Source organism: Lontra canadensis, unplaced genomic scaffold (genome assembly GCF_010015895.1).
Source record: "Lontra canadensis isolate GAN:19392208 unplaced genomic scaffold, GSC_riverotter_1.0 scaffold98, whole genome shotgun sequence".
Lineage (NCBI taxonomy): Eukaryota > Metazoa > Chordata > Mammalia > Carnivora > Mustelidae > Lontra > Lontra canadensis.
Window position 1 is genome coordinate 5,804,388 of NW_022631092.1, and position 26,204 is coordinate 5,830,591.

The following is a 26,204-nucleotide window of genomic DNA, read 5'->3' on the forward strand; positions in this document are numbered from 1 at the left end:
TTCCACTTTAACCTTCTACATATCCTCCAGAGGACCGGCTGGACCTGACAGGTTATTCCGGGACATAGGAAAGGCAGGCATTACAGGGAAAGCTTACTTTTATTACCACCACACTGGCTGGAAAAGAGAAACTGCATCATGGGTGAGTGACACTTCTTGGTCTACCTCTCAGTCAACACAGGAAACGTGGATGAGGGGCAGAGGCATTTTTTTTCTTTCCACTTAAAAAAAAAAAAAAATGAAAGGAGGATCCCCTTTCATTTACCATGGCTAGTTTTGCTATACAAACTGGAAACTAAGGGCTACTTTCTTGGACTCCCCAGTTCTCCCCAACTGGCAACATCATTCAGAAGTTAAGTTCCAGGGTAGCTAGCTCTTCTCAGAACTAGTCACAGAATACTAGGCTAAGGTTATGGCAAAGAGTAACACTAACAAGCTGGACCAGTGGTTCTCAACCCTCTTCCATATTGGGAGCTTTTTTTTTTTTTTTGGTTAAAAAAAAACTTGGGGATCCCCCCACCACCCTGATTTATTGGCCTGGAGTAGGGACCAGGGTGAGGATTTAAAAAGCTCCTCAGGTGATTGTAGTATGTATCCAAGGCTGAGACTCACCACTCCAGCAGGGCCTTTCAGGTGAACCTTGTTCCAGGGTATTTTCTGACGACTAGGCTGGGGGTGGAGAGAGTGGGGCTGAGATTCTGTACCTCTACTCAGCTCCTAGGTGCAGTCCAAGCTCCTGTTTCAGAACACAATCTGAGCAGCAAGAGTCTGACACCAGAGATATGCGTAGATCAACCGAAGCCTTAAGTATAAACACAAAAGTGAATTTTAAGAATATTCCAGTCCTGATGGGCAAAACAGATGAAGGGGATTAATCCAGAGGTACAATCTTCCAGTTGGGAGTCACGGAGAGGAAAAGTCTAACGCAGGGAATATGGTCAATAATACTGTAACAGCACGTGTGGTGACAGATGGTGATCACACTCGGTGAGCGCTGTGTGATGTACAAACTGCTGGATCGGTATGTTGTGCACCTGAAACTAACACTGTGTGCCAATTACACTTCAATAAACAAAGTACACTAGTCCCAATACAGGATCTTCTAGCCACCAAACCAGAGTTCTGTAGCAGCCGCCGAATAGCGGAACAGACCACAAAGAACTAAAAGGCAACATATTTGCTGATAAAGAAAAGGGGAAAGACCAGCCCTTCATGGGCAAAAGCTTCTACCACGAACATTTATTTTTGTTAAAGCAGATTATAAATTCTCATCAGTACAAATATATATAACTTACATTTGATTGTAAGGCCAACGTTCAAAAGTGAAAATGAGATGGGATCTCATGTTGTTACCAGAGGTCAAGAGGCCGCAGCTGGCAACGGATGCTCACCACAGGTTTCGCGGGGGTGGGGGTGGGGGTGGGGCACACGGCTAATGAAACTACAGTCTCCATCCCCACGAAACTCCTGGGGACAAAACGTAAAGGACAAAACAAAACCCACCAAGACCCACATGACAAACCAACACAGTAACCTGCGCTCCCATCAATGGACGTGATTATGTCATTGTCACCTTAGTGTTAAGTAGAGGACTAACATCACCTGCAGCAGTACGGAAAAGAAAATACATATTCTCTATAGAGTGTACTTAGATTGAGTCCATTAAAATAATGACATTAGAATTTCACCACAGGTTCAAGACCAGGACAATACTGCTCTTTCATTTCTTTAAGACTATAACCTAGTGACTGGATTGGTCATACGCGTGCTGGTTGCTGCAATGTGCTACTTACAATGAATGACACCAAGTAAGCTAGGATCCCATCTGTACCTCCCTACCTTTCCTCTCTCTGCTTCGATAGGCATCACTGATAAATCAATCTTATGTACAATTTCTTACAGCTAACCCTTTTACCTTTGGCAAGATTACTTACAACTCATACAACTTTTTAATATTGAGAACTATTTAAAATATTCTAAATGCATAAAAATAAAGATTTTGGCTTTTTTTTGATATATATTTATAATATTTATTCTTACTCAAAGTGGAAGCTCAACTTTGCCCCTAAAATATAGCTCTGTTGGGCAGCTGCTGATGTGCCCTCCTGGGAATTCTGGTGGCACAGCCTGCCTTTCGTCCCCAGCCCAAGCACAGGCCACCACGTTCCTGACCTGACAGGCCAGTACTGAGAGGCGGCACGTGAATGGCCTGAAAAACAAAGGGAGATTGTTTTGCTTCCCGTTGTGTTTTATATTCCAGTAAATGTGCTTTGAATACAAATTCCTGTTCAGATACTTATGCCTCTCTGTTGCCAGAGATTTGTAAGGGGCTGAGGGAGAAAGAAGGGGACAGAGGGCAACATTTCTTTGACTTCTTTAGCCTAACTGCAAGACAACTCTTCTCTAGGAATGTTTTTTCAATTTTTTTTTAAAAAATCACCTTTCCTAGCACACTCTGCCTGGACATGCTCCTTGGGACCTTTGGGATTAGTGAAAAGTATACTGATTGGGAACACAAAGTTCCCTTTGCTCCTTTGACCTCTGCCCCTGCCCTTGCTTAAGTACAGACAAAATACGTAAGCCACAGAGATAGCTTAAAGTTCAATTTCAAACGTCTTCTGTAAATCGCTGGAGAAAGGATTGGTGGGAGAGGGGTTAGTGCGCTGCTTGGACTTGCTTTCTAATGCAGCCCACTGGGCTTCGAAAGGATCCACGGGGCAGGTGCCCGCCGGAACCTCTGTGTGCTTATCTCCGGAGGCCAACCTGCCTTCGTCTACGCCATTGAAAGCTGCAGAACCATTGAGATGCTGAGCAGGCGGCTTAAAGAAGGGACTGGCAGTAGCACCGCTCGTCTCATACTGAGGGAATGTCTGCTGCTTGACCAGGCTGGGAGACTGATGGGGGTGGGTAGCCTGAGGGTGGCCTGCAGTGCCAAACACGTTGGCTACCATCTGGGAGGGAGTGATGCCCACCACAGGCACATTAGGGGCTGGATAGGGCATCCCATTGGCCACAGGATAGGACTGGGCAGGGACAAAGGCTGGCTGCAGGGGTGGGCCCACACCCACTGGCACAGGCTGAGAGGCGAGGAATGCATGCCCTTGGAAAGGCGGCACCGGCTGGGTCATGGCAGTGGGTGGAGGAGGCTGGAGAACTGGCTGCAGCGCAGCGGTGGAGGCCTGGGGCTGCTGAGCCCGGACGCTCTTGGACACCTCTTCTAACCATCGGTCAGCTTCAGAGGGTGTGCGTCTGTGACCAGCCTGGAAGAGACCTGGAGATGCAGCACCAGAAGACTGACCCCACTCGGTCCCTGGGAACAAACACGATGGAGAGAGACAAAAGAATCAATCTTTAGGGGCTTCTTTCCTTACCTGGCAACCTTGGTTACCTGACTGATCCTAATATGTGGATACTTCGTGGTTCTGCCCGGTGGGAGAAAAGTCTCTTTAACCAGCTAAGGAGGTATTGTTTTAGGACAAAGGGAACGTGTCAGACCATGCTGCTGTCTCAGCCATGCAGAGGAACTGTCTAGATCGGGCTCGACTGCATGCAACGAAGGCAACTGGCTGGCATCAGAAACCCTTTCCTACTGCCGCACTTACTCCATGGCCCAGAGACCAGCTTGCACATGCTCTACAGGGCCCAAGGTGATTCATCTTCTGCTCTAACAGAATAAAAATAACCAGTGACTTGGCCATATGCCTCACGGCCCCTGTCTCACTTCAAGACACATTTTATCCTTCAGGTGAACTGCCTTCATTACTATTTAAAATTTGTTCTAAAAAAAAAAATTTTTGTTCTGATTTTACAGTTAACAAATGTTCACTATAGGAAAACTGGGAAGTACAGAAAAGCAAAAATGAAGTACTTTTGGCAGCCCTTTCTGTAGGCCTGCCACCATAAGAAGTGGGGTTCCCAACTGCTACAGGCATGTCCACACATACCCAAATTCAGTGGTTGCCTCAGGGTAGGGCACAGGAATCTGTATTTTATGAAAGCTCTAGGGGTTGGCTCTATTTCGTAGCCCTAAGAACTACTGAATCTAATCTCTGGAGTTTGTCTCCTTCAACATCTATTTCTGGGGGGGATCATACTGTTCCTGAAAGGATTCCTCCCTGGTTCCCACTCAGGTAAATGGCTGATTCCTGAATAGGCGTCACTCATCTGATCCCAGAATCCTCTCCACCATCCATGGCCACCTTACCCGAATGTGTGGCTGCAATTCCCTTGTTAGCAGCATCAGGGGCATGGGCCCAAGGGTTGGTTTCACGCACAGGCATTGCTACGGGTGCTAGAGCGGTATGGGCTGGCTTAGCAGCAAGCACATGGAAGGCTGAGTCAGTGCCATTAGCTACAATGGGAGCAGACAACATCGATGGAGTTAATTCATGCAGGGTGGACGGGCGACCCCCGGGAGCTGGGTCAGTCAGGCCAATGTGCGATACTGGTGGAACAAATAAGACAGAAAAGTTGATGTTGCGATAACCATGCCATCTTGCAATGGGTACACAAACCTTTTGGCGAAGAGGGAATTAGAAGTTGTAATTAAGATAGCTACACTGGGGGCACCTGGGTGGCTCAGTGGGTTAAGCCTCTGCCTTCGGCTCAGGTCATGATCTCTGGGTCCTAGGATTGAGTCCCGCATTGGGGGGGGGTGGGGCCTCTGCTCAGCAGGGGGCCTGCTTCCCCCTCCCCTCTGCCTGCCTCTGCCTACTTGTGATCTCTCTCTCTCTCTGTCAAATAAGTAAATAAAATCTTAAAAAAAAATAAAAAATAAATTAGCTACACTGATTTAAAAAAACAAAAAAAAAAGTCAAACGACCGTTCTAGGAAAATATGTGTACAAGGGGAGAGGGAATGAAACCTAGAAAAACAATTTCTAATTAAGCTGAACAAAGCTGCTTTGTCTAACAAGCAGCAAAAATCTATTCCAGATATAGCTTGGCCTTTGGTATACTGATGTAGATAAAGCATTTCCTTCTCCTACCACTCTTCCAAAAGTTCAAATGATGCCAACAATAACAATGGGTTAAATATAATGATCCCTTATGATCATTAATATACTTCATTAACATTACTTGAGAATGCATCATCCTATCTAATTCTCTCAAAAACCCCCTAAGGCTCGTATACTCATGCTATAAATGAGAGATCAAACTTGGTATATGTTTTCATTTGGTTAATAAATTTATAATTCCCTACAGAATTAATCTCATCTTTTTTGAAGATTTCCCCCCTCAGTAATGTTCATAATATCTCAAAGTACTATTATTCTTTCCTCTCTCTCTATTAAAATCTCTTAACCTTTGGCCCTTTACTCCAGATATCTTTTCCAAGAGTTTCTGTTCCTTAGCCCAGCTCTCTATCGTATTTAATACAGAGCAGACACGCAGGCACTGTTCCCTGCCCTTTGCTTTTAATCACTCCCTCTTTAAGACCAGGCAACCATGCTTACAGCATTGGTACTATTTACCCCAGGGCTTGTCTGAAAGACTAGCTCATTCACAGACCGGTAGTTCCTTAAAGGCAGGGAAGACTATGTTCTGTTCAGTTCTGTATATCCCACTGTAAACAGGCACAGAGGCAGCAGAATGTAACAGGTAGGATATTCAGAGAGACCTGGGTTTGAATCCTGGATGTGCAATTTGGGCAATTTACACAATCTCTCTGAGCCTCATTTTCCTTATCTGTAATGCTTACCTCAAAGGGTTGTTGTGGAGATTAAATGAGGTGAGAAAATGCATGAGTCCTTACCAAGATGTGGCAGCCACAGTGCTAATAAGCGCTCAACAAATTGTGCCTACTATAGGTATTATAAATATTTGTTATATGAAATGAAAAGCCATTTGGTGCTCATGATTATAATGGACATTTTTTTTTTCTTTTTGTTATTAAAAAGAGACTCTGAAGGAAAGCATGTAGTAGCTTCCTCTGGTAGGAACAGGGTACTGTCTCCAACAGCAAAACTTCTTCTGGGGGCACTCGGGTGGCTCCGTGGCTTAAAGCCTCTGCCTTCAGCTCGGGTCATGGTCTCAGGGTCCTGGGATCGAGGCCTGCGTAGGGTTCTCTGCTCATCAGGGAGCCTGCTTCTCCCTCTCTCTCTTTGCCTGCCTCTCTGCCTACTTGTGATCTGTCAAATAAATAAGTAAAATTAAAAAAAACAAACTTCTGAGCTCTTTCTCAAAAGAAATAAAGAAATGGTGATTATAAGAGTTCAAATTCTAAAAGTCTGTAATTTAAATTATATGTAGACTCTTTGCGGACTTCAGAGTCAAAACCAGCTATTAACTCGGCATCTATGAAAACAACTTTTAGTAACTCTTCAATGCCTTTACAAAGGCAAGTTTTAGGACACTTGTTATAGAAGATGAACTAAAGAGCCAGAAGAAGTGCCTTTTTCTTTAACAGCCTCTTGTGACAGGAGGAAGATGAGGTGAGTCCAGGGCTTCTCAGCCTTGGCACCACTGCCCATTTGGGCCAGATGACTGATTTCCTTGTCACGAGGGCAGCTATTGGGCACACTGAAGGATGTTTAGTACCATCCTCAGCCTCTATGCAGATGACAGTAGCAACCACCCCTTCCAGGTTGTCACACCCAAGAATGTCACCAGTGAATGCCAAATCTTCCCTGAAGGGAGTAAATTCGCCCCGGGTTGAGAACTACTCTGCTAAGAACGCATACGCTGTGTGGCGCCTGAGTGGCTTAGTTGGTTAAGCGTCTGCCTTCTGCTCGGGTCAAGATCCCGGGGTTCTGGGACTGAGCCCCGCATCAGGCTTCTTGCTCAGCAGGGAGCCTGCTTCTCCATCTGCTGCCACTCCTCCTGCTTGTGCTCTCTGACAAATAAATAAAATCTTTAAAAAATTAAAGAAAAGATATACACTGGAACCAACTCTGATGACTGCTGCTTCTAGAGAGCTAGCTGGAAACTCTTAACGGTTAAGTGGCAAATAAAGCAGGGTGTGGGGGACTACAAAAGCTCCTAACAGAAGGGGATCAAAGATGATAGGTACATGCAGAATGATGAATGCAGACATTTTAGGAAACAGGACTGGGACAGAGAACAAAGACATTGTGGAACAGGGAAATTAAGGCATCTGAGACATCATCAGACAGGGAAATTAATGGGTCTGACCAGCTCTTGGGAAGCTCAGAGTGCCAACCAGCAGTCAGTGAGCTGTGCCATAGAAGTACAAGCTTCAAGGAGAACTGAGCGGGCCAAGAAGGTACCAACCTTGAAAGGCAGGAGACTGCGGTGCTATCACGGTCCCTGGTTTGGTCATTGGGGCAGATGAGAAGGGATCCTCGGAGGGTGTGCTGAAGGCATTGGTGATCTGTGAGCACAGGGAGCTGATACTCTCTGCCTCTCCTTCTACTTCTGGCACTGCAAGGCAAACAAAAAATGGCTCCAGACAGGAAAACTGAATAATTCTAAAATAAAATAGTATGACACTAGGTGGCATTTTTATAATGCATCCCTTATTTGTGAAAGAAAAGTCTCAACTGTCAAGTGGGACTATAAAAATGGCTTTAAAAATTGATATAAAGGGGTGCCTGGGTGGCTCAGTGGGTTAAAGCCTCTGCCTTCGGCTCGGGTCATGGTCTCAGGGTCGGGGGATCGAGCCCCGCATCGGGCTCTCTGCTCTCTGCTTGGTGGGGAGCCTGCTTCCCCCCGCTTCTCTGCCTGCCTCTCTGCCTTCTTGTGATCTCTGTCTGTCAAATAAATAAATAAAATCTTCAAAAAATTTGATATAAACTGTCAACAATTCATGTACTAAGGACTATCTTCCTCCCTGCCAATCCCCAGACTTCTTTATATCCTTTCCTGTGTGAAACTACTTAGAACTTGGTGTTCTCTTTTTCTGCCAGTTAGATCTTTCTGGAAGACATCTCCAACCTGTTTGTCTCCCAACTAGTTCCCAAGGTCTGGGTACAGTTCTGGAGCCACTTAGTAACTCTATCAGGAAATGGATTAAAGTCAGGGGCAGCAGTGCAGCTCTTTTTTTCTGTAAGAAGCTACGACCGTGTCATCAGTCTTTTTCCCAAAGTTGCAAGTATAGGGGCACCTGGCTGGCTAAGTCAGTTAAATGTCCAAGTCTTGGTTTCAGCTCATGATCTCAGGGATGTGAGACTGAACCCTGCATCAGGCTCCATGCTGGGCATGGAACCTGCTTAAGATTCTCTCTCTCCCTCTCTCTTTAACCCCTTCTCTCACCTCCCCACCCCCTGCTGTAAAAACAAAAACAAAAAACACCAAAGTAGCAAGTATATGAACTCTGATAACATGAAAAAGCAAACTGGGGTCCAGGACTCCAGAGGCTTCATTCTTAATAATGACTCTGGGATACTTCTACATCACTGGAGAAGCTGATAATATGTGAACCTTTCTTTCACTCAGCTATGAAAAAAATGAATGCTTTTTGTTTCCCATCTGCTCCAGAGGAGAACTGAAGACGAGGTCCTGAAAGCATCTGGAGTTTCTGTGTTTACAGGAGCTGAGAGCTGGAAAGACCCTCAGTAATCATCTAGCCAACTGTTGGGTAGGTCTAGTTTCAACAGTCAAAAAAAACTGAACTCTCTGAACTTTTATATATCACCAGTGGGAGTGTCTTAGGGAAACACACCTTCCTTATATCCTGTTATGGCACTGGCTCAACATGTCTCAGAGCAAAGTTAAAAAGAGCCCAAAAAAGCACTGACCAGATCTGACACTTTAGCTCCGGATCTTATGATGAGGATAGAGCTACCAGGGCTGGCTCAGCTGTACAGGGGCCACACAAAGGCCTGTGTGGCAGTTCTGAAAGGTAATGGATATGTGTGAGCAAGCCCACTGTCTCTGATGAACAACAGATTTTCGATTTAAACAGGAAACCCGTTTAAAGTTTCCTCTGTATGGAGCCAACGAGCCACAAAGACAATGAGCACTTATCCATTTCTTCTGGTACATCTGACAGTAATACCATTTGAAGAGATGTGTTTCCAAAGCCTTTTAAATTAATTCTCTGTTGGGTCCCAAATGGTACAGTAAGAACGGAAACCCTTGATGTTTGGAAGTAGATTGGCTGAGAGGTAGTGTACTTCCATCAGGACAAACTGCAAGCCTTGCAGCTCGGTCCACGAACTCCCATCATGGCTCTGTCACCTATTTGTTGAAGAGAAATGAACAATTCACGTTCCCCTGCATGAACCTTAGTAGTCTCCTAGGGGGTAATGACACAAGATACATATAACCAGCAACCGGCTTCAGAGTGAGAGGGGTGGCTAGCCTGACGGGATTAGTGTCTCCACCGGAAGTGATGATAACGCTTCTGTGCTGGAGCACCAGTGAGTCAGGCAGATGCTGCATTACCTGCATTTTTTATGGGGAAATCAGTCTTCCTCTGCATAGTGGAAGGCAACTCGTTGATGCGCAGGGAGAGCTGGCGTTTAAAGGGTGACATCTTCTGGCTAAGAGCAGGAAATCCTCGGAAAGAGCCTTGGCGAGCAAGTTGTTCAATGGGTGCGTGCCGGCGTGGGATGGCATGAGGATTGTTCGTCTCCAGGGAGGCAGTGGCATCCGAAGTGGGAGAGGTGGGAGAGGACGGGGATGGGGCAGTATTGCCAGGGGCCACTGATGAACCAACAACTGTCTTATCTGTTTCAGCTCAAGAAAGTCAAGAGAAAGAGGACCTTAGCAGTCTTCAAATAATTCCAGCTTATACAGTGGAGGAACTCCAAACCCTCCTAGGTCCTTTTACCTAACTCCTTCCCAATGTGTCTCTTAAAGGACAGGTTAAAAGCAGCGCTCAGATCTCCTACATCTCAGACAAATAAAATGTTTAATATCCTACTACATGTCATGGCATACCTACTAAGACACAAATATTAGATCTTTGATTCTCATGCAGGGATTCGTAACTTAAGACTTGAAGACTGACCAAGATTAAAAACAAAACAAAACAAAATAACCCAGCACCTATGAACTCCTATGTGAGGTCCTTTAAAGAACGATGATTCATAGTTTTCAATGCTTGTTCACTTGCTTTTTGGGGGAGAGAGGACTCTGGGAGTGCCAGGGACAGAAAGGTCCAAGCAAGTGTTAGTTAGATTAGATGTTAAAGAATGTCATAAAGCAGTCTTTTTAAAATCATAAATAATGTGCATCTGTGGCTCATCAGAATAAAAGCATACAGGAGCAAAATTTTAAGCTGGATTACACCTAAATACATAACCATCTCCACGTGAGCACCAGCTGAGTCCCATTCTGGTGGTGGTGAATCTCTGTCCGCCTCCGCCCGTAATCCTCTAGACGCTAGGACTCAACCACTTCAGCAGGTGCTGTGTGTACCGAGGAGGAGTATTTGGTGTTATTAAAGAATACGCTCCCAGTCTGAAAAATCACTGAAGCCCACTAAATAATAGCTATACATACTAAAATTTCTGTTAAGAATAGCATGGTGTTTTTTATTCTTTGGTATCTGGTACAAATGTAATGTTTATAAGACATTTTAAAAAATCATAATCAAGAATTTAATTTCAAATAAAATATATATATATATATTTTTTCTGGCTTAAGAATTAGAGTTGTTTGAGTCAGTAGTAGACTAATGGTATTCTCTAAAATGGCTGGTTTAGAACTAAAAAGAGTAAAAAATGAGCAAGTTTTTATTAATGTAATATTTAAACTGAATGGTTTAATTCCAAAACATTCCTCGTCGGTTTCAACTCTAGCTGTACACAAGAATGCGCAGCATTTTTCCTAAGCCCTATCACTTAGTTCTACAATACACTCAAACCCGACTTTGGACAACAGACTCCTGAGTAACTTGCACAGGCATTTCTGCTATGCTGCCATGTGTACCTGAAAAAAATTCACCAACTCTGCAAAAATCACACACTAAAGTTAACAGAGGCTTTGGGAAGAAGATAGGTTAGCTTCTCAAAATCTATGGACTTTTCTCACTAAAGCACTAAAACACAGCTTTCATCTAATACGAAGTGCACGGCTGTGAACTCTCTGCCTGCCCGCACCCAGCATCACCATCAGCAGGCCCCTTGTAGCCTGAACCTGGAATCTGCACTTCCTCCTTCAAGATGTAGGTTGTCGGTAGCGTTTGCTTCTCAGAGAGATCAGATGCATCAGAATTAGAAGTCTGTCCTAGGATGTGGATTTCCCCAATTTTGTTTTCAAACAGGGGGGTAACAGAAGGTTTAAAAAACCTTTTTAGAGTTATAGTACTGATAGCTACAAATTAGCCTGAACCACAAATAAGTCTGTTTGTACACAAGGCAAAATGTTAGGGACTCCAGCTTAAAATTATAATTTAATATATAATTTAATATATCACTGTGGCAAATTAAATGAATAAATTATCCTAAGTAATGCTTATGATACTTCATTGTAGTGGGCACTGTGCTTTTGTGAGCAGCCCCTGAGACCTCCTTATCAGCCAGGCTCCCTCAATGTAGCTTCTTCAAATGTCCTCTCAGCCTCCTCCCCAGCTTCTGGTAATGGAAATAGTAAACACCTCAGAAGCCACAAAACAAGCCACTCTAATGGAAAGGCCTTTGTTTAGGTTTTCAGCTTTATTCTGAAGGTCTTCATATATTACTAAAGTTCTCTGACTGTGAGAAAGCTTACCCCTGCGAGCTTCCAAATGTTAACTTGCATAAATGCAAATTGTAGCAGAACCGACTGTACCTTTCTTGGCGTCTTGGATTTGTTTCATAATCTCCTCTCTTTCTGCTTGTTCTGTGGCTGTTGTAACACGGAATGATCCTTCTCTTGTAAAAGTGGTCCGACTGGCATCAAAAGTAGCAGTCACTCCACATTCCTTCTCCCTCTTCTGCTTCCGTTCTAAACAGGCCGCAAAAGCACAGCCTACTGCATGACTCAATCTTTCACCCTGTACGTAACAAAAGGTTTAAAAAACTTTTTTAGAGTTACAGTACCAACAACTACAAATTAGCCTGGACCACAAATAAGTCTACTTTTCACACATGGCAAAATGTTGGAAACTCCAGCTTAAAAATTGTAATTTAACATACCAATATGGCAAATTAAATGAATAAATTATCTCAGGTCATGCTTATGATACTTTACTGTGGTGGGCACTGTGCTTTTGTGTGCTGCCCCAGAGACCTCCTTATCAGTCAGGCCCCCTCTGTCACTCATGTTAGCTCTGGCCATCAGCTTAGGAGACACTACTCAAGGTCTGAAGCCCTAAGTCCTGACACAAATCCTGCATTTGCCATTTAGGGGAACAGTGGTAATAGGTACCAAGCATTTCTAAGAAACTATTGGAAAGGCAGGGTAAGTTTCAGGAGGCTAAACAGACTGTCGACAGGATGTAAACTTAAAACTTTGGCTAACTAAATACAACTCCAGAGATGACTCAGGAATTATGAAAAGGAAAGCTTAGCTTTCTCAGTCTGCCCTTTCCGAATACTCCCTCCCTAAGCCCTAGGCCCTCATCACTTTGATGCTTTCCCCCTTACCTTCCCTATCTCCCAGCTCTCTTACCTCAACTCTCCCTCCCACCCACACACAGGCAGAAGTTAAAGGAGGATTTCGTCCACACTCCCTATTTACAAAGGAATTAAATAAATAAAATTGATTTGTTTGTGTGTGGGAAGAGAGGAGAGCTTATACAAACTACATATTGTTTTAAAGATAAACTGGATAACCTAGAGAAAATTAATAAACTCAATGGATTATTTTTATCAGGGTTATCTGTATTTTAAACCACATATCTAATTGTGGAATAAAAAAAATTAGAGATGATACAATAACTGCTGGTATCACTAACAGTGAAAAAAGGTATTTGAGAACAGGGAACCCTCTGTGGAATTTTCAAAATCACACAGTATAGGCAGCTACTCCTACATTTGGTTCTGAGCAACTTCCTGCATTTTATATGCCAGTATCAGATACAATAGGAAGTCATGTATGAAATGCCTTTTGTCACACGATTATAAACTGTAAGATTTCACTTAACTGCCTACTAAGAACGGACAGTTACTTTTTATTCATCCACATGAGTTTCCATCTAACTTCTTAGGAAGATGATATTAAGAGTACAGCACTGAACCATGAAATAGGAGAGCACCGAAAAAATTTCAGAACCTGTCTGCATCTGAACAGCTCTATTTTAGGAATAGAGCTACAGCCCAAAGAAGATTATATCTCCTAGGCCTAGGGCAGAAGTTCTTGAACAGAGACCCTCTCCAAGCCCCTCCATCTGCGATCCACCGAATTTTGAAAAACTCTGAGGGTGGGCCTAAAAAACTATTTTATTTTTTTGAAGATTTTATTTATTTGTTAGAGAGAGAGACAGAGAGCAAGCACACACACAAGCAAGGGGAGTGGCAGGGCAGAGGGAGAAGTAGGCTCCCAGATGAGCAAGGAGCCCAGTGTGGGACTCAATCCCAGGGCCCTGGGATCATGACCCGAGCTGAAGGCAGATGCATAACCGACTGAGCCACCATTACATGCACCGAGACATCCCAGCTAACACACTTTTTTTTTTTTTAAAGATTTTATTTATTTATTTGACAGAGAGAGGTGACAAGTAGGCAGAGAGGCAGGCAGAGAGAGAGAGGAGGAAGCAGGCTCCCCACTGAGCAGAGAGCCCGATGCGGGGCTCGATCCCAGGATCCTGGGATCATGACCTGAGCCGAAGGCAGATGCTTAACCATCTGAACCACCCAGGCACCCCTAATTATTCTTTTTTTTAAGGAGACTTTATTTATTTGAGGGGGGGGAGGCAACAGAGGGAGAGAGAGAGAGAAGCAGACTCCCCACTGAGCAGGGAGCCCGACGATGGGCTATCATGACCTGAGGCGAAAGCAGATGCTTAACCAACTGAGCCACCTAGGCACCCTCAATTTCCCCCTATTTTTAATCAAAACTAAAAGTTTCTACTACGCAACAATTTCTGCAAAGTTCACCACACCGTAATTTCAGTATGTCCTTTTTTTTTTTTTTTTAAATAATCTCTACCCAACATGGGGCTTGAACTCATGACCCTGAGATCAAGAGTCACATATGCCGCAAACTGAGCCAGCTAGGCACCCCAGTATTTCTATTTTTTAATTAACTGAAAATATATCTCAACTCAGTTCATTCATTTGTAGTAGAATTCCTCTGCAAATAAATTTATAAGCACCTTAATGCCAATGTCTTGTTTGTTTTTGTTTTGTTAGATTTTTAAACATTTTTCGAGAGATGCCTGGGTGGCTCAGTCAGTTAAGTGTCTGCTTCAGCTCAGGCCATGATCCTGGGGTCCCGGGATCGAATCCGGCATCAGGCTTCTTGCTCAGTGGGGAGTCTGCTTCTCCCTCTGCCTGCAGCTCCCCCTGCTTGTGCTGTCTCTCTCTGACAAAAATAAATCAAACTGTTAAAAAAAAATTTATTTGAGAGACAGAGAAAGTGAGAAGAGAGAACAGGGTGAGGGATGGAGGGAGAAGCAGACTTCCTACTGAGCAGGAAGCCCAAAGTGGGGCTCAATCCCAGGATCCTGGGATCATGACCCGAGCCGAAGGCAGATGTCCAACCGACTGAGCCACCTAGGCATCCCTAATGCCAGTATCTTCTACCTAGATGTATTAACATGTGAAAGCAAGTTTTTCACAAAAACATGTAAGAATCTTGAAAATAGTTCTTTTTTTATTATATTGTTAGCCAGAATATAGTACATCATTAGTTTTTGATGTAGGGTTCAACAATTCATTAGTTGCGTATAACACCCAGTGCTCATCACAACACATGCCCTCCTTAATACCCATCACCCCAGTTCTAATAATTAAAAATTTCAAGTAAAGTTTAGCAGCCACCATCACTGGAGCACTTTTACTTTCCTTTAATGACCTTGGCTCTCAGCTAATCATCTTGCTCTGTGAGCTGAATGAAAGCAGGCTCGTTTAGGCACTTCCAAGTGCTGTAAGAGCAGGTACTTATAAAAAAACGTAGTGGGAATTGCTTAGCTGAGCCAACCCAGAGTGAGTTTGGCTAGCTGAGGCTAGTCATGATGAAGTCTACACTGCTGGACTCACCGTGTCCTTGACAGCCATAAAGCAATGACAGATCCAGCGCCGAGTGGTGCCATCACGGCATATGTAAGAGAATGCTCTATCAAAGTTCCTATCTGGGGCACAGAAAGAAACTTTTTCTATTGTCTGGTCAACTATGAGGTCCTGGAAAAAGGGAAACACAAAGAAATAGAGGATTTACCAGGTTATTCAAGGTTCTCAGAATAAACACGGATGCTCATTTCACAATATAGAGTCTCTAAAACTAAAGCATCAAAACTATGAAATAGTGATCTGAGGCCAGCAGTCTGAATACTAAGAATTTGATGAAGAAGAGATCCCAAGAGGCACTCTGCTCAGATGCCTTTCTCACTTCATCTTTATGTTCTAAAACAGATGCTTGCTGATTTTAGTTTTATCACGTACATTGTATGTTCAATTTGATAATATATGTAAATCAATAAACTCCATCCAATTCCCATATAGTTTGTATTAACTTAGTGATCATTTGATTTTGAGTATGACTTTGTATACTTGCTGAATGGCATTGTATCTATACAGTATAAACATTACACAAAATGTTTTTTAAAATCTTGAGGCTCTTCTTTGTGAATCTCCCATACCCCAGAATCCCTAGATGCTGAGGTGGGGCTACAAACACTAAAACAAATGATTTTTAAAAAATGGCTTTTATAAAGCATCACTATGAGAATTTATGTTGCTCCACAAACTTGCCAGCCAATTTTTAAAAATTCTGTAACTCTGGTGGCTCATTATTATTTTATTTTTCATAACCTTGATTATTATGAATTTCCTCTTTAGCAATGTAATTCTTCATGTCTTTTGGATTATCTGTCATTTTTCTTACTGACATGTACGAGTTCTTTATATATTCTAAATATGAGCCCTTTATAGATTGTACACACTGCAAAACTTCTTTTCCATTCATGATGGGTCCAAGGGTGAAAAGCCAATTACCATTATCACTAAAGTGGAAAGAACCAAGCTAATTAATGCCAGTGCCATACGTAGCCACCAGGGGGCAATATCACCTATGAACTGGTATAAAACAAAAACTGCCTCCACGTACAACACATTTCATCCAAAACACTAAAGAAAACTATACAAGTTCTTAACAATAAGCTAATTAGGATGATCACGGTTTCCAATAATAGTAATAATGTACATTTAAGACTATCACTTCTTCTGAACTTAAAAAAAGGGGGCCCTCATATGAAGGGCAAAAGAACTACTGCAACTGTATTAATAGTTATACCTAAAGTGTATCAGTTAAGTTATCCATCAAAATTGCTCTTTAGCTGCCAGACTGTCTTCCTTTCAGTGACACATGAAGTTTTTTGAAAAACTGCCTTCTTGTTAAAATTTCTCCAGACTTTAGGTCTCTTAGGAAATTTAAATTAATGATTAAATGTGCTTATATAAGACTTAATGCTCTCTAATGTCAGAGTCTATGTCTCCCTTCTTCTTCAGGCATGTAGGATCACTTTCTTTCAAATGCAAAATGCCGTCTCTGATATAAGATATTGTGTAGATTCTAAGTAAGTGTTAACCAAATGAGCCATTTACTAGTCCTTAAGATTTTGCTTAAATTGGCTTTTTTTAAGTTAAACAGTAGGTTAATCATTTCAAATATCACTTTCTAAGAATATAGTTCCCTTTATTAAGGAACAAGAAGAAATTTCAGATGTGGTCTTTTTTTTTAAACTTTGGTAAAAGGTCCATTATATTTTACATCAAATTTGTGGGAGTAAACATTTTCTTAAAATGTGTAAGAACAAAATCCTAACATTAAATGCAAATGTTTACTACACTAAACATGCTGTTACGTAGAGCAAACTGTTGTGAGAATTCTGTTTTTCATAAGGTTAAATGAGTAACTGAATTTGTTTTCTTTTTTTTTTTCTCTTCTTTAATTTTTTTTTTTTTTCTCTTCTTTCTGAATTTGTTTTCTGAACACTAGTATCTCCAAAGACTTTGGACAAAGTGGAAGGCTACAGAGTGACTACAGCAGCTTCACGGCATTATATCTGATCATTAGGGATTTAAAAAAAATGAACAGTAACATTCACGCTTATAAAATTTTTACCTTAGTTTTCTCATCCACAACTCTCAGTCCATCTGCTGATACCCACAGGACTGCCTTAACTGCTTTCTTTCCAGTCTTTTAAAGAGAAAGCAAAAAGGAAGGGGGGGGGGGGGAGACACAAACATACATAACATTAAAAAAAAAAAAAAGGTCATCTTCCATAGAAAACATTGACTTCTGCCTTCCAAAAGTCACAAGTACAGATGGAGTCCAAGTTCAGGAGGGGTGCCCAAAGCCAGATACTCAAACGAAACTGTAGAAACATTCAGGAAAAAAACAAGCCAAAGCCATTATTTTAGAAACACAATGCAAAACAATAAGATAAAATTAAGCAAAGGGGAAAGACAGGTGGACTCAAAACCAAGATATCACATTCCATAAAGGGCAAAGAATTCATAAGTAGATTCTTCACCCCTTTAAAAAGTCAACCAAGAAAACCAAGAGTCAGATAAATATTAAATACATAAGGAGTTACACCACAAGTAGCTTCTACAAATGTATTTACTGTAAAAAGTAATACACAGGTCTAAACTGAGATGTTGACCTATCCTTTGACTCCTAATATATATAGCAGAACCGCGGTCATCTGAAATTTTCATGTTAAACACCCAAGAAGTCTTCATTATTCCTTTAACAATCTTTAAAGACCATTATTTCTGCTGTCAGGATTAACACAGAACTCGTTTAGTTTTTAATTTGATATTAAATGCATGGAGACATTTTGGAGACACAGGAGGATTAAAAAACTTAAAAAAATACTAATATTATTACATGAATTCTTACTGGCTGAGAAAAGACTTCTTTTGGCACACAAGAATCATGTGAGAGTAAGCCGATGTACGCTTTCTCCTGTGACGGAATGAAAATGGGAGAGTGGGACTTCATAATAGTAATTTAACAGCTTCCTGTCTCTTCAACTGCTTTAAGGATACAAGCAAAATAAAAGGAAAGCAAAATAAAGGCTAAGAATAGGTATCAGATTATAAAAAATATAAATCAAAAGGAATCTGGTAGTAAAACTGCAGCAGCAGCCTGTAGAAGGGACAGAAGGGGATAAAGAAATATCTACCACTCTCCTCTGTATGTGTCCAAGCCCAGCATTCCTCCATATTTGTTTAAATGAACTGTGTACTCCCCTCCAGGCTCATCATCTCCACCATCACCAGGCATTTGATAAGAGCCTATTACATGCCAAGCAGTGAAAACTGTCCACTGAAAGGCAACACTTTGATAAACAAAAAATAAATAATATAATACAGTAGTAAGTGTTATAGTAGAGCTGCAAACAATGTATGATGTCAGAAAGGAGGCATGGTCAAATCTAACTGTGGAATCAGGAAGGTTATTCAAAGGAGAAGATCAAAGTAAGTACTGAAATAATTTTTCTAGATGCACAAGGTAGGAGTAGGGGGGTAGGGAATTGACAGGTAGTGGATATGATAGGCAGCAGCAGCAGCATAGGACACGGAAGCAAGCAACGTGGCAAACCTGCACTCCATAAATACTTCAGTATGACTCGAGAGTAGGATGGGTGAATAAGGAGTAGTGGGAGATAAAGAGTAGGAAAGCTTAGTCACGGAGGGCCATGTATGCTTACTGAAGAATTCTATCTTAATTTTGGGGGGCAATTAGGAGTTACTAAACGAATTTTTAAATGCATATTTAAAACATCACTGTGGCAGCAGTGTAGATGGACTGGAAAAAGACTGACAGGAGGCAGAACGACCACAATATGATTCGAGATGATAGAAAATGAGGGTTAAGCTCTCTTCATTGAGAAAAGGATAGAAATGAGAGAGTTTTAAATGGAAAACACAAGGGAGAAGTCAGAAAATGCCTCTCAGATTCTTGGTTTGGGTAATTAGGTAGAGAAAGTACTACAACTAAGAGAACAGAAGAAATGCAAAAGTAAGTTTAAGGGGAGAAGAATAAGAGTTCGGTTTTACATAAGCAAAGTTTGGAATGCCTAAGCAATATCCAGGTAGAGATGTATAACAAGTAATTGGATACACAGATCTGAAGCTCAGCAGAGAATTCTAAGATGGAATTTTAGTTTTGGGAAACACCAATCATGGGAGTAGTAAGAAGACCAAGGGCAGGAGAGATTATCAACAAATAACTGGGAGAAGATGAGTCTTTGAAATATTAGAAAAGGAAAAACCAGAAAGACAGGAGAACGGAGAGACTAGGGTTATTGAAACTAAGGGAGAGGGGTTTCAAGAAGTAGTGGGGGTCCAAAATGTCAAATGTTTCAAAGTGATCAAGCAAGAAATGATGTGCAATGTGTCCACTGGATTTAGCAATGAAGATGTGGTAGAGTGATAAAGCTTGTAATGGTTAATCTTATGTGTCAAATTGGCTAGGCTACGATTGCACAGGTTTTTGTTTGTTTTTGTCAAACAGTAGTCCAGATGTTGCTTTGAAAATATTTTGTAGGGACGCCTGGGTGGCTCAGTTGGTTAAGCAGCTGCCTTCAGCTCAGGTCATGATCCCAGCGTCCTGGGATCGAGTCCCACATCGGCCTCCTTGCTCATCAGGGAGCCTGCTTCTCCCTCTGCCTCTGCCTGCCATTCTGTCTGCCTGTGCTCACGCTCTCTCCCTCTCTCTCTCTGACAAATAAATAAATAAAATCTTTAAAAAAAAAATTTGTAGATGTGATTAACATTTACAATCAGTTGACTTTAACTTTTTTTTTTTTTTTGGTCAGAGAGAGTGAGCACAGGCAGACAGAGTGGCAGGCAGAGGCAGAGGGAGAAGCAGGCATCCCGCTAAGCAAGGAGCCCGATGCGGGACCCGATCCCAGGACTCTGGGATCACGACCCGAGCCGAAGGCAGCCACCCAACCAACTGAGCCACCTAGGCCTCCCCAGTAGACTTTAGATAAAGGAGATTACCCTTGATAATATGGGTGGGCTTTGTCCAATCTGTCGAAGACTTTAAGGTTAAAAACAGGTTTTCCTAAGAAGAAATTCTGCCTCAAGTCTCTGACATAGAAATTCTGCCTTAGCTTCTAGACTGCTGGCTGGCCCTACAGATTTCAGACTTGCCAGCCCCAATAATTGCATGAGCCAATTCTTAAGTCCCTCCCTCTCTCTATATGTATAGACAGATACCTAAATGTATACATATACATAGGTGTGTATGTGTATACACACACACACACACACACGCACATAAAGAGAGAAACAGATGGTGGTTCTGTTTTTCTCGAGGTTCTGACTAATACAGAAGTGTAAGTCAGACTAGGATAAGTTGAAAAGTAAAAGGCAGGAAGTGTCTGTAAATATTACTCTCTTTAAAAAAGCTTTCCTAAGCTTTTGGGCAGCAAAAGAAACCATCAACATAATGAAAGGGCAACCTACTGAATGGGAGAAGGTATGTGCAAATGATAACATCTGATAAGGGGTTAATATCCAAAATACATGAAAAGAATTTATACAGCTCAACACCAAAAAACCCAAATAATCTGATTAGAAATGAGCTGAGGGCTTGAAAAGACACTTTTCTAAAGAAGACATACAGATGGCCAAAAGACACATAAAAAGATGATCCACATCACTAATTATCAGGGAGATGCAAATCAAAACCGCAATGAGATACCACCTTAGACCTGTCAGAATGGCCAGAATCAAAAAGACAAAAAGTAACAAGTGTTGCTGAGGAGGTAGAGAAAAAGGAACTCTCATGCACTGTTGGTGGGAATGTAAACTGGTGCAGCCACTGTGGAAAGTAGCATGGCAGTTCCTCAAAAAATTAAGAATAGAACTATCATAAGATCCAGCAATTCCACTACAGGGTATTTACCCAAAGAAAATGAAAACACTAATTTGAAAAGATACATGCAGCCCCATGTTTATTACAGCATTATCTGTAATAGCCAAGACATGAAAGCAGCCCGTGTCCATCAATAGATGAATGGATAAAGAAGAGGTAAGATACACACACACAATGGAATGTTACTTTGCCACAAAAAACAACGAGGTCTTGTTATTTGTGACAACATGGATAACCTACAGGGTATTTTGCTAAGTGAAATAAGTCAGATAGAGAAAGACAAATACTATATGATTTCCTTGTATGTGGAATTTCAAAAACAAAACAAATGGCAGAAACAGATCCATAAATACAGAAAACAAACTGATGATCAACAGAGGGAAAGAGGATGAGGGCCTGGACAAAACGGGTAAACAGGAGTGGGAGATACAGGCTTCCGGTTATGGAATGAGTCACAGGAGAAAAGGTGCAGCGCAGGGAATATAGTCAATGGTACTCTAACAGCGCAGTAACAGATTGTAGCTACGCCTGTGGTGAGCACAGCTTAACGTAGAGATTTGCTGAACCACTGTGATGCATACCTGAAACTCATTAACACTGCGTGTCAGCTATACTTCAATGAAACACAACTTAAAAGTTGAAAAAAAAAAAAAGTTATAAAAAGGTGCTGGGACCCAGCAGCCACACAGTAGTGGGTACCTTTACAGAACAGGTCCGAGTGGGGCTCGGACAGTCACCTTTGGCTTTTGCACCCAACCAGATGATTTGCCTTCAAACTCTGAGCCTTCAAAGCACTTCACTTGATTTTCTTTTAAGATTTTATTTTTAAGTAATCTCTACACCCAACGTGGGGCTCAAAACCCACAACCCCCGAGATCAAGAGTCTCACCCTCCACTGACAGAGCCAGCCAGGTGTGCCACACTTCCCTTGATCTTTATCTGTATTGGTCCAGGGTCCCGAGTCAAGAAAGCTTATAAGGCAGCTTTGACTAAAGATGACTTCCTTATTTGGTTAAGAAATTCTCCTTTCAAAAACACATGAAGAAACAGTATCACAAAGATTATTACTTTGACAAATGGAGAATAAATCTGTAGATGAAAATAAGGAAAAGGCATCTCAGATGCAAACAGCTGAGACTGCTTTTAAAAGGAACCTTAGTCTTTTTTTTTTTTTTAAAGATTTTATTTATTTGACAGAGAGAGATCACAAGTAGACGGAGAGGCAGGCAGAGAGAGAGAGAGGGAAGCAGGCTCCCCGCTGAGCAAAGAGCCCGATGCGGCACTCGATCCCAGGACCCTGAGATCATGACCTAAGCCGAAGGCAGCGGCTTAACCCACTGAGCCACCCAGGCGCCCCTAAAAGGAACCTTAGTCTTTTAAAGGATATAGAAGCAGCAAAGAAGTGTTTCCAGACCCAGACTGACCCGATTCCACCACCAGAAGTGGTTTCTCTTGAGACTCTTCACTGGGCATTAAAAGAGTATATTCTCAAATGGGATCAGTTTCTTTTAGGAAGAGCACCATATCCTACTGGTGCTGAAAATGAAAATGACACAGAAAGTACCATTCAAGATGAGGCGCAGCGGTAACTTCTTCACACACTCCTTCAAAAAACCTATTTAGTTCAGTTGAATATTAAAGAATATGCAGGTCATTTCAGGAACTTTAAGAATCAAAAGGCTCATACTGTCCCATTACCTCCTCAAGGACAAAGAAGACTGGAGAGTCTACTGACAAGTCTCAGGTCAGACTCTGAGACTCTGAGACTCACTCCTACTTCACGGTCATGAATTTGCTTTCTTCCAAACCTACGGAAGTGTTAAGAGCGAATACTGAAAGGTAGACTATTTACTAAATAAGTCACTAAATGAAAAAAACTATGATAAAAAATAAGTCTTCCTACAAAAAGGAGAGCCATAGGGCAATGGGGGACAGGCAGAGGATCAAGGGAGATCTTTAAGAATTATGATAAACTAGCATGATATACTAGAGACAGAATGGACTTTGGTGTAAGATAAGCAGTCTGAACTCAGTGCCACTGTTCATAAGCTAAGCAAGTTGTGGAGCCCTCTGAGCTTCCAGTTCTTCATCTGTAAAGTATCTGTAGGACTGGTAAAAGGATCAGTGATACATTCAGTACTCGAAATTGAAAGAGGGTAATAAGGAACTGGTAGCCATTTATCATCGACAGTAACTTTAAAAAACTTCTAAAAACTTCTCCTGAAGCTTCTTGAAAGACACACTTTGAACAAGAACAGATCATGCTTACATCATGAGTGAGAAAAGCCAGTAGAGAACGGAGACTGAAGGCCCGAGAAGGAGAAAGTCCTCTAGGAGGTGGGATGGGATGGGATGGGGCTAGAATACACGTTTTGGACAGGAAGAGGGATGTCCCTTCCGTGAAATGGAGTGATAGAGTGAAGCTGAGTAAAATGACACAGATTTGTAAAGGAGTGAGTGGCAAGTTGAGGAAGTTCACGCTGGAGACATAAATTCATCTGCAAAGGAGAGATTACCTGCTTTACTTTGCTGGGGAGAGGATGGTCGACAGGCACAGTGAGATGGTCAACATGTATGAGAGCAGTACAGGGGCAGCAGAGCAGAGTAACTCAGAGCATCAACTCTGGAACCAGGCTGTTGTCTAGGTTTGAATTCTGGTTCTGCCACTTACTAGTATGACCAAGGGCACATTAGTTCCCTAAGCTTCAATTTCCACACCTATGTAATGATGTTAACTTCACATACGTCATGGGATTATTATGAGAATAAAAGAAGCTGATACATGTAAAAGGTTTAGAACCGGGGTGGTCATATAATGTACTGTCCAAACTGGACCCTCTGGAAGTGAAAGGGGGCACTATTAAAACCCAGAAACAGGTGTTATACTGGGACTACTTCAGACAAATTGGGGCTGTAGTTACCCCACCGCCAAGAGCAAATGCCCATATTTAAACAACTCCCACGCAGCACTGAGTTTTTTGCTACACGGGAACCTCCACGATGGCCGGGTTTCCCACCTTTATTGTTCACTGCTGGATCCTCGGAGCTTAGAACAATGCCTGCCCAGCACAGGAGTTTAAGAAACATTTCTTGAAGGAATATATTTGCCAAATATCTATTGTAGGGGACAGTTGATCAGTGACACAGAAGACTGCCAAATGGCACCGAAAATCCTGGTAAGGAACCGAAATTTGCAGCTTCATCAATCTATTCGTTGTGCAACTGCTGCCTGCGGAGTTCAGCGTCTGAGGCAACGGACGGGACTAATTCCAGACTGGGAGAATGAAAATGGGGGTGGGGAGGTTATTTGATTATTGATTTATTTTAAAAAGTTTTTATTTAAGTAATGTCTACATCTAATGTGGGGCTCGACTCATGACCCCGAGATCAAGAGTTGCAGGCTCACCTGACTGAGCCAGCCAAGTGCACTTCAAAGGTCATTTCTGAATGGAACTGTTCCGCGTTCAGTCTCCTTACCATATACAGCCAAACAGACATCTTCTTGGTCCAATTATATAGTTATGAAAACATCTTTGCTTTTTGAAGTATATCTACATGATAAATTTTATGGTGTTGTACTGATGTACCACTGAGGCACTGTATTTGTCATATTTCATGGCCTTTGATTTTCTAACTGGGGGAGGAAAACAGATATACAAATTCTTCTTGCTTTTGTTCCTACTTTGGGGGCTGATTCTCGGATGTCACAATAGTCGGCCACAATATAGGTACTTTCAACAGGTATTGAGACATTAACGCTCAAAGATACCTGCAGTTAAATTCAATTCAGACTTCATCATACAAATTCTACAGTAGCAATGCTCCTTCCTGTTTGTGCCTTTACAGTCTTTCATTCCAATCACATCAACTGAGGTTCTTAAGCACTTTTCAGAAAATGATTAAAAAAAAGTCATAGAAGATGAAAGTTTTTGCCTTTGTTTACCTTAAAACTATCTATTTAAGCCAATATCTTAGGAAATAAGTTGAAGCTAACAAAAAGACTGAAATATAAAGCTAACCCAGAGTAATTATGAAATATAGGATTTAGGTACATCTTAGTGACACAAATATCTCTTTACAAAAAAAGACTACATAATACTTCAGAAACTAATAAAATGTAGTAGCTAAGGTAATGTAGATGTGAGACATGAAGAATTATTTCATCACTTGTTCCAACACGTTTTTAAAAAAAGATTTTATTTATTTATTTGACAGAGAGATAGCAAGAGAGGGAACACAACCAAGGGGAGTGTGAGAGAGAGAAGCAGGTTTTCCGCTGAGCAGGGAGCCCGATGGGGGGCTCGATCCCAGGACCCTGGGATTGTCCCCTGAGCCAAAGGCAGACGCTTAATGGTTGAGCCACCCAGGTGCCCCAACACTTTCTATTTTAAAAGTAATTTCATGGTTGGGGTGTGTGGGTGGCTCAGTGGGTTAAGCCTCTGCCTTCGGCTCAGGTCATGATCTCAGGGTCCTTGGATCGAGCCCCTCATCGGGCTCTCTGCTCAGCAGGAAGCCTGCTTCCCCCTCATCTCTACCTGCCTCTACCTACTTGTGATCTCTCTCTGTCAAATAAATAAATAAAATCTTTTAAAAAAGAAAGTAATTTTTCGGTTATAGGTAGAATTCACACTGACTAGTTAATTATGAAAAACATACTTTTAAAACAAAAAGGAAACCGCTTATTCTTCAAGGAAAGAAGACAGAGTTAACATGGACAGAACTTCAATAACTTCGAATTTAAACTGGTAGAATCTGAAAAGGATCAGGCTAACCTATGAGTGAAAGAGGATAAATGTCCAATATAACTGAGCTAGTAACCACTCAACTTTCTATATATCCAACTTAGAATTTTAAAATTAACATCTGCCATAAACATCTCTTATTTTGGGCAGACAAAAACCAATACAGAAATCAATCAGGCTCTGACACTGGAGAAAATGATAGCAGGTAGTGGATCTATTACAAATTGCTGAATTAGTAAACTTGTACTTGCAAGTAAGAGAAATGCACAGCTAATCTTCAAATGAAAACACCAGTGAAGAAACATAAAATGGTTGCAAAAATGACACAGGAACAGTAACTTTAGCTCAGTACACTGAAAGATCACTTTCCCTTAAGTATAAAAGGTATTCACAATAAAAGGCAATTGAAATAATTAATTACAATAAAGAATCTGATCTACCTACCTATCTCCAGAGTTTTGTTTTTGTTATTTAAAGTAGATCCTGCTTAAATCAGAAATTGGCAGACCTTTTTCTACGAGGGACAAGATATCAAACATTTAAAGCTTTGCAAGTTATAGGTCTATGTTACAAC

At 41.7% G+C, this 26,204-nt stretch overlaps 1 protein-coding gene and 1 pseudogene across 7 annotated transcripts in view; one reads left to right on the plus strand and one right to left on the minus strand.

Annotated features, from left to right (window-relative positions):
- Positions 1-1,431: 1,431 nt before the first annotated feature.
- NUMB (NUMB endocytic adaptor protein) overlaps positions 1,432-26,204 on the minus strand; it is a 79,873-nt gene continuing 55,100 nt past the window's right edge. For 3 of the 7 annotated variants that reach the window (XM_032837442.1, XM_032837441.1, XM_032837444.1), the window contains 7 exons: positions 17,115-17,189; positions 15,032-15,172; positions 11,679-11,883; positions 9,348-9,641; positions 7,233-7,382; positions 4,205-4,351; positions 1,432-3,310 (listed from right to left, as the gene is read on the minus strand). In XM_032837442.1, the coding sequence (XP_032693333.1) occupies positions 2,595-3,310; positions 4,205-4,351; positions 7,233-7,382; positions 9,348-9,641; positions 11,679-11,883; positions 15,032-15,172; positions 17,115-17,189 (1,728 nt within the window). In that variant the 3' untranslated portion in view covers positions 1,432-2,594. The remainder of the gene's footprint in view (positions 3,311-4,204; positions 4,352-7,232; positions 7,383-9,347; positions 9,642-11,678; positions 11,884-15,031; positions 15,173-17,114; positions 17,190-26,204) is intronic. The other 4 variants (XM_032837448.1, XM_032837446.1, XM_032837445.1 and 1 more) reach the window with 3 other exon arrangements.
- LOC116855078 lies at positions 21,884-22,477 on the plus strand (annotated as a pseudogene).